The 9,016-nt window shown below is 45.4% G+C and overlaps 1 protein-coding gene across 2 annotated transcripts; it reads left to right on the top strand.

Annotated features, from left to right (window-relative positions):
• The first annotated feature begins 363 nt into the window (after window positions 1–363).
• On the top strand, window positions 364–8,659 carry LOC130337690 (zinc finger protein OZF-like). Of its 2 annotated transcripts, XM_056553961.1 has the most exons (6): window positions 364–665; window positions 3,174–3,353; window positions 5,229–5,355; window positions 5,455–5,546; window positions 5,677–5,785; window positions 7,301–8,658. In XM_056553961.1, the coding sequence occupies exons 1-6, from the start codon at window positions 588–590 to the stop codon at window positions 8,365–8,367; spliced, it is 1,653 nt and encodes a 550-aa protein (XP_056409936.1). In that variant the 5' UTR covers window positions 364–587; the 3' UTR covers window positions 8,368–8,658. The 2 variants fall into 2 exon arrangements, with proteins under 2 accessions (XP_056409936.1, XP_056409937.1); XM_056553962.1 differs by lacking the exon at window positions 3,174–3,353 and having other exon boundaries at window positions 7,301–8,659.
• Window positions 8,660–9,016: the final 357 nt, after the last annotated feature.

Raw genomic sequence — 9,016 nt, 5'->3', positions numbered from 1 at the left:
TATTTCCTAGTCATCAGATGGACCAGGTCCTTTATTTCCTCATCATCAGATGGACCAAGTCCTTTATTTCCTCGTCATCAGATGGACCAGGTCCTTTATTTCCTCATCATCAGATGGACCAGGTCTTCAGGATTTTGATGATGTCACAATCATGTGACCAAAACGTGTGGGGGCGGAGCTCAGCAGGATAGAAGAGAATATGGATGAAGGACCTGTGATTATGTCACAATCATGTGACCAGGAGGTGTGGGGGCGGAGCTCAATTTGATAGAAGAGAATGGTTAAAGGACCTGTGATGATGTCACAATCTTGTGACCAGGAGGTGTGGGGGCGGAGCTCAGTACGATAGAAGAGAATGTGGATAAAGGACCTGTGAGGATGGTCATGTGACAGGAGTGGGCGGATCTCAGCAGAATAGAAGACATTGTGATAGAAGGACCTGTGAGAATGGTCATGTGACAGGAGTTGGCGGAGCTCAGCAGTTTAGAGTAGAGTAATGTCTGAGGAAAGATTACAGGAGGTTTGTTACATTGTGTCAGCTTTATAGGTGAAACCATCATCTCCTTCTCCTGAATGATCCCCCAAGGATGGACAAGGACAGGAATGAGATGACTAAGAGAATATTACACTTCACCTTGGAGATCCTCCACCTGCTGACCGGAGAGGTGAGGTGACCCATCTACATTTCCACCATTGTTGCCCCCATCTACATTTCCACCATTGTTGTCCCCATCTACATTTCCACCATTGTTGTCCCCATCTACATTTCCACCATTGTTGTCCCCATCTACATTTCCACCATTGTTGTCCCCATCTACATTTCCACCATTGTTGTCTCCATCTACATTTCCACCATTGTTGTCCCCATCTACATTTCCACCATTGTTGTCCCCCCATCTACATTTCCACCATTGTTGTCCCCATCTACATTTCCACCATTGTTGTCCCCCCATCTACATTTCCACCATTGTTGTCCCCCCATCTACATTTCCACCATTGTTGTCCCCATCTACATTTCCACCATTGTTGTCCCCATCTACATTTCCACCATTGTTGTCCCCCCATCTACATTTCCACCATTGTTGTCTCCATCTACATTTCCACCATTGTTGTCTCCATCTACATTTCCACCATTGTTGTCCCCGTCTACATTTCCATCATTGTTGTCCCACATCTACATTTCCACCATTGTTGTCTCCATCTACATTTCCACCATTGTTGTCTCCCCATCTACATTTCCACCATTGTTGTCCCCATCTACATTTCCACCAGTGTTGTCCCCATCTACATTTCCACCAGTGTTGTCCCCCATCTACATTTCCACCATTGTTGTCCCCCATCTACATTTCCACCATTGTTGTTCCCCATCTACATTTCCACCAGTGTTGTCCCCCATCTACATTTCCACCAGTGTTGTCCCCCATCTACATTTCCACCATTGTTGTCCCCCCATCTACATTTCCACCATTGTTGTCCCCATCTACATTTCCATCATTGTTGTCCCCCCATCTACATTTCCACCATTGTTGTCTCCATCTACATTTCCACCATTGTTGTCTCCATCTACATTTCCACCATTGTTGTCCCGCATCTACATTTCAACCATTGTTGTCCCCCCATCTACATTTCCACCAGTGTTGTCCCGCATCTACATTTCCACCATTGTTGTCCCCATCTACATTTCCACCATTATTGTCCCCCATCTACATTTCCACCATTGTTGTCCCCCCCATCTACATTTCCACCATTGTTGTCCCCATCTACATTTCCACCATTGTTGTCCCCCATCTACATTTCCACCATTGTTGTCCCCCATCTACATTTCCACCATTGTTGTCCTCATCTACATTTCCATCATTGTTGTCCCCCATCTACATTTCCACCATTGTTGTCCCCCATCTACATTTCCATCATTGTTGTCCTCATCTACATTTCCATCATTGTTGTCCACCATCTACATTTCCATCATTGTTGTCCTCATCTACATTTCCACCATTGTTGTCCACCATCTACATTTCCACCATTGTTGTCCTCATCTACATTTCCACCATTGTTGTCTCCATCTACATTTCCACCATTGTTGTCCCCATCTACATTTCCACCAGTGTTGTCCCCCATCTACATTTCCACCATTGTTGTCCCCATCTACATTTCCACCAGTGTTGTCCCCCATCTACATTTCCACCATTGTTGTCCCCATCTACATTTCCACCATTGTTGTCCCCATCTACATTTCCACCATTGTTGTCCCCATCTACATTTCCACCATTGTTGTCCCCCCATCTACATTTCCACCATTATTGTACCCCAGCTACATTTCCACCATTATTGTACCCCATCTACATTTCCACCATTGTTGTCCCCCATCTACATTTCCACCATTGCTGTCCCCATCTACATTTCCACCAGTGTTGTCCCCCATCTACATTTCCACCATTGTTGTCCCCATCTACATTTCCACCATTGTTGTCCCCATCTACATTTCCACCATTGTTGTCCCCATCTACATTTCCACCATTGTTGTCCCCCCATCTACATTTCCACCATTGTTGTCCCCCAGCTACATTTCCACCATTATTGTACCCCATCTACATTTCCACCATTGTTGTCTCCATCTACATTTCCACCATTGTTGTCCCCATCTACATTTCCACCATTGTTGTCCCCATCTACATTTCCACCATTGTTGTCCCCATCTACATTTCCACCATTGTTGTCCCCATCTACATTTCCACCATTGTTGTCCCCATCTACATTTCCACCATTGTTGTCCCCATCTACATTTCCACCATTGTTGTCCCCATCTACATTTCCACCATTGTTGTCCCCCCCATCTACATTTCCACCATTGTTGTCCCCATCTACATTTCCACCATTGTTGTCCCCATCTACATTTCCACCATTGTTGTCCCCATCTACATTTCCACCATTGTTGTCCCCCCATCTACATTTCCACCATTGTTGTTCCCCCATCTACATTTCCACCATTGTTGTCCCCCATCTTTGGAGCCGCTCTATGTTCTGGATGTCTCTTTGTAGGTGAGGTCTCCAGAACTGACCCCAGTATTCCAGATGTGCTCACTAGAGCTCTATACAGGGGGCACAATCTCCTCTTTGTAGTGAGGGAGGAATACTGGGGTCAGTCCCCTCATTGTCTCTCTCTCCATACACAGGATTACACCATAGTGAAGAAGACAGGGGGGGAGTGTGTGGCCCCCAGCAGCCATCTCCATGAGTCAGGAGGAAGGAGCAGGACCTGGGGCCCCATCACGGAGCCTCCACCTCACTCACTGATACATGAGGAGAAGATCCTAGAACTCATCCACAGGATCACTGAGCTGCTGACTGGAGAGGTGACACTGCTGGGACATTATACAGTAATGGAGGGGTCTGGTGATGACTGGAGAGGTGACACTGCTGGGACAATATACAGTAATGGAGGGGTCTGGTGATGACTGGAGAGGTGACACTGCTGGGACATTATACAGTAATGGAGGGGTCTGGTGATGACTGGAGAGGTGACCATGCTGGGACATTATACAGTAATGGAGGGGTCTGGTGATGACTGGAGAGGTGACACTGCTGGGACATTATACAGTAATGGAGGGGTCTGGTGATGACTGGAGAGGTGACACTGCTGGGACATTATACAGTAATGGAGGGGTCTGGTGATGACTGGAGAGGTGACACTGCTGGGACATTGTACAGTAATGGAGGGGTCTGGTGATGACTGGAGAGGTGACACTGCTGGGACATTATACAGTAATGGCGGGGTCTGGTGATGATTAGAGAGGTGACACTGCTGGGACATTATACAGTAATGGAGGGGTCTGGTGATGATTAGAGAGGTGACACTGCTGGGACATTATACAGTAATGGAGGGGTCTAGTGATGACTGGAAAGGTGACACTGCTGGGACATTATACAGTAATGGAGGGGTCTGGTGATGACTGGAGAGGTGACACTGCTGGGACATTATATAGTAATGGAGGGGTCTGGTGATGATTAGAGAGGTGACACTGCTGGGACATTATACAGTAATGGAGGGGTCTGGTGATGACTGGAGAGGTGACACTGCTGGGACATTATACAGTAATGGAGGGGTCTGGTGATGACTGGAGAGGTGACCCTGCTGGGACATTATATAGTAATGGAGGGGTCTGGTGATGATTAGAGAGGTGACACTGCTGGGACATTATACAGTAATGGAGGGGTCTGGTGATGACTGTAGAGGTGACACTGCTGGGACATTATACAATATTGTAGGGGTCTGATGACTGGAGAGGTGACACTGCTGGGACATTATACAGTAATGGAGGGGTCTGGTGTTGACTGGAGCGGTGACACTGCTGGGACATTATATAATAATGGAGGGGTCTGGTGATGACTGGAGAGGTGACACTGCTGGGACATTATACAGTAATGGAGGGGTCTGGTGATGATTAGAGAGGTGACACTGCTGGGACATTATACAGTAATGGAGGGGTCTGGTGATGACTGGAGAGGTGACTCTGCTGGGACATTATACAGTAATGGAGGGGTCTGGTGATGATTAGAGAGGTGACACTGCTGGGACATTATACAGTAATGGAGGGGTCTGGTGATGACTGGAGAGGTGACCCTGCTGGGACATTATATAGTAATGGAGGGGTCTGGTGATGACTGGAGAGGTGACCCTGCTGGGACATTATATAGTAATGGAGGGGTCTGGTGATGACTGGAGAGGTGACACTGCTGGGACATTATACAGTATTGGAGGGGTCTGATGACTGGAGAGGTGACACTGCTGGGACATTATACAGTAATGGAGGGGTCTGGTGATGACTGGAGAGGTGACACTGCTGGGACATTATACAGTAATGGAGGGGTCTGGTGATGACTGGAGCGGTGACACTGCTGGGACATTATATAATAATGGAGGGGTCTGGTGATGATTAGAGAGGTGACACTGCTGGGACATTATACAGTAATGGAGGGGTCTGGTGATGACTGGAGAGGTGACTCTGCTGGGACATTATACAGTAATGGAGGGGTCTGGTGATGACTGGAGAGGTGACCCTGCTGGGACATTATACAGTAATGGAGGGGTCTGGTGATGACTGGAGAGGTGACACTGCTGGGACATTATACAGTAATGGAAGGGTCTGGTGATGATTAGAGAGGTGACACTGCTGGGACATTATACAGTAATGGAGGGATCTGGTGATGACGGTATCATTGTGTATCAGGTTCCTATAAGGTGTCAGGATGTGGCGGTCTATTTCTCCATGGAGGAGTGGGAGTATGTAGAAGGACACAAGGATCTGTACCAGGACATAGTCATGATGGAGGATCACCGGCCCCTCACATCACAAGGTAAGAAGAGACATATATATATATATATCACTCTCACTACCTAGTAACATAGAAATCTATCCAGCACTGATGTATTCATTCCCTGTGTGTTCCCTACAGATGGAGTCATTGATAGAAATCCACTCGAGAGGTGTCCCCGTCCTCTGTATTCCCAGGACTGTCCAGAGGGAAATGTCCCAGAGAAGCATCAGGTAGATGAGGCTGATCCTATATCTCTATAGGGGGGTCCTGCAGTCATAGATGTGGGGGTAGATTTTGGGGGGTCTCTGTTGCTCCTCCTGTCTGCTGTATTGTAGTGAATTGTTCTATATGTCACATCAGGGGGGAGATCTGACTAATAATAAAGTGAAGGATGAAGAAGAGAGGATGAGGGGCCATCACCCGTGTATGAGGGAAGTGAAGGAGGAAATTCCAGGAGGTGTTGTCCCAGGTATGTAATAATTCCAGGAGGTGTTGTCCCAGGTATGTAATAATTCCAGGAGGTGTTGTCCCGGGTATCTAATAATTCCGGGAGGTGTTGTCCCGGGTATGTAATAATTCCGGGAGGTGTTGTCCCGGGTATGTAATAATTTAATTCCGGGAGGTGTTGTCCCGGGTATGTAATAATTTAATTCCGGGAGGTGTTGTCCCGGGTATGTAATAATTTAATTCCGGGAGGTGTTGTCCCGGGTATGTAATAATTCCGGGAGGTGTTGTCCCGGGTATGTAATAATTCCGGGAGGTGTTGTCCCGGGTATGTAATAATTCCGGGAGGTGTTGTCCCGGGTATGTAATAATTCCGGGAGGTGTTGTCCCGGGTATGTAATAATTCCGGGAGGTGTTGTCCCGGGTATGTAGTAATTCCGGGAGGTGTTGTCCCGGGTATGTAGTAATTCCGGGAGGTGTTGTCCCGGGTATGTAGTAATTCCGGGAGGTGTTGTCCCGGGTGTGTAGTAATTCCGGGAGGTGTTGTCCCGGGTGTGTAGTAATTCCGGGAGGTGTTGTCCCGGGTGTGTAGTAATTCCGGGAGGTGTTGTCCCGGGTGTGTAGTAATTCCGGGAGGTGTTGTCCCGGGTGTGTAGTAATTCCGGGAGGTGTTGTCCCGGGTGTGTAGTAATTCCGGGAGGTGTTGTCCCGGGTATGTAATAATTCCAGGAGGTGTGACCCTAGGTAAGTAATAATTCCAGGAGGTGTTGTCCCAGGTATGTAATAATTCCAGGAGGTGTTGTCCCAGGTATGTAATAATTCCAGGAGGTGTTGTCCCAGGTATGTAATAATTCCAGGAGGTGTTGTCCCAGGTATGTAGTAATTCCAGGAGGTGTTGTCCCAGGTATGTAGTAATTCCAGGAGGTGTTGTCCCAGGTATGTAGTAATTCCAGGAGGTGTTGTCCCAGGTATGTAATAATTCCAGGAGGTGTTGTCCCAGGTATGTAGTAATTCCAGGAGGTGTTGTCCCAGGTATGTAGTAATTCCAGGAGGTGTTGTCCCAGGTATGTAATAATTCCAGGAGGTGTTGTCCCAGGTATGTAGTAATTCCAGGAGGTGTTGTCCCAGGTATGTAGTAATTCCAGGAGGTGTTGTCCCAGGTATGTAATATTTCCAGGAGGTGTTACCCCAGGTATGTAGTAATGGATTACAGAGGGAATTCCGAGGTGTCTTCAGGGGAGGCTCCACCTTAGATCTACATGACATTAACCCTTCAGACCCCAGTGATCCCCTGTGTTATGTATAGTCAGGACCTGAGGGAGGTGACTGTATATAGAGATCCTCTCCAAGGTCATCTATGGGTCCTGTCATGCTCCAGGTAGAACACTAGGGGCAGCATCAGGATTTGGGGCTCAGATGTGATGAACGGAGATCGGAAAAAAACAAGTTTAACCCCCTAAAGTGATCTGTTACTTAAGTTACCCTTTTCAAAAGACAAAATTTAAAATAAGTCTGAAAAATATTTTTTTTGCTCCAACAGATAATCCCAGTAAGAATTCTGAGGGAAACTTCATGTTCTCCCTGAATGATAAAGGAGAAGATGAAGATATGATGGAGCGCTCCTCAGGAGAAGACCTCCTTACCCCTAATGTCCATCCAGATCTATCCTGTAATAATCCACCTGATCATGAGGAACCTTCTCCTGACCAACCACACATTGTTACCACAAGGACAGATCAGAAAAGGGGGAAAAGGATTCGATGTGATGAATGTGGAAAAGAGTTTACAAAAAAATCTGATCTTGTTACACCTAGAAGAATTCACACAGGAGAGAATCAAGATTCATGTTCAGAATGTGGGAAATGTTTTACGTTTAAATCAAATCTTTTACACGAGAGAAGTCAGAAAGAGTTGAATCCATATTCATGTATAGAATGTGGGAAATATTTTACATATAAATCACATCTTGCTGAACATGAGAGAAGTCACACAGGGGAGAAACCATATTCATGTTCAGAATGTGGAAAATGCTTTACACGAAAATCAAATTTTATTTTACATGAGAAAAGTCACAAAGGGTTGAATCCATATTCATGTGCAGAATGTGGGAAATGTTTTACAGGGAAATCTCATCTTTTGGAACACGAGAGAAGTCACACAGGAGAGAAACCATATTCATGTTCTGAATGTGGAAAATGTTTTTCACGTAAATCAAATCTTGTTTTACATGAAAGATGTCACACAGGAGAGAAGCCATATTCATGTTCAGAATGTGGGAAATGTTTTACAAATAAGTCAAATCTTGTTGTACATGAGAGAATTCACACAGGACAGATGCCATATTCATGTCCAGAATGTGGGAAATGTTTTAAAACTAAAGCAGAGTGTGTTAAACATGAGAGAATTCACACAGGGGAGAAGCCATATTCATGTTCAGACTGTGGGAAATGTTTTACACAGAAATCAAAACTTGTTATACATGAGAGAATTCACACAGGACAGATGCCATATTCATGTTCAGAATGTGGGAAATCTTTCGGAGAAAAATCACGTCTTGTGAAACATAAGAGAATTCACACAAGAGAGTTTGAAAACATAAAAATATAATACATAGAATGGAAATATGAGAACTCGGGAACCGTAATAAAATGTGATGTTTATAAGATCTCTTTTGATGATTAAACACTGGATGATGGTGCCGTACATATACAGGAGCGGAGGTCGCTCCATAGTCGGGGAGTGTCGGGACCTGTTAGCGGCTGGCACTCACCATTAATGACGGTCATCAGTGATCGTGCTGATATAGGTCATTTAAGCCTTGAAATGCTGTGATCAATACCGTTCATGGCATCTAAATGGAAAAATTGGTCCACCTGCAGAGTGATCATGGGGTGTCGGAGGTCTTCTTAACCCCTTAAAGACTTGTTTTTTCAGTTTTTTTGCACTTTTTTTTTCCTCCTCACCTTTTAAAAATCTTAAAACTTTCAGTTTTCCACCTACAGACCCGTATATGGGCTTGTTTTATGCGCCACCAATTTTACTTAGTTAAAATGATTCATGTCATTACAAAAACATCTACTGGAAAACGGGGGAAAAAAAATTGAAACCCCATTTTGTCACTTTTGGGGGCTTCCGTTTCTACGTAGTACACTTTTCGGTAAAAATGACACCTTATCTTTATTCTGTAGGTCCATACGATTAAAACGATCCCCGACTTATATAGGTTTGATATTGTTTTACTACAGTTAAAAAAAAT

The sequence above is a fragment of the Hyla sarda genome, unplaced genomic scaffold (genome assembly GCF_029499605.1).
Source record: "Hyla sarda isolate aHylSar1 unplaced genomic scaffold, aHylSar1.hap1 scaffold_505, whole genome shotgun sequence".
In the NCBI taxonomy this organism is placed as follows: Eukaryota; Metazoa; Chordata; class Amphibia; order Anura; family Hylidae; genus Hyla; species Hyla sarda.
The sequence above is the reverse complement of the archived record's forward strand: the minus strand, read 5'-3'. Positions and strand labels throughout refer to the sequence as shown.

Excerpts from the sequence above, each read along its gene's own strand:
- LOC130337690 (XM_056553961.1), top strand. The coding sequence starts at position 588 with ATGGACAAGGACAGGAATGAGATGACTAAGAGAATATTACACTTCACC. Across the intron at positions 5,356-5,454 it reads CCGGCCCCTCACATCACAAG|ATGGAGTCATTGATAGAAAT; the intron begins GTAAGAAGAGAC and ends TGTTCCCTACAG. Across the intron at positions 5,547-5,676 it reads ATGTCCCAGAGAAGCATCAG|GGGGGAGATCTGACTAATAA; the intron begins GTAGATGAGGCT and ends ATGTCACATCAG.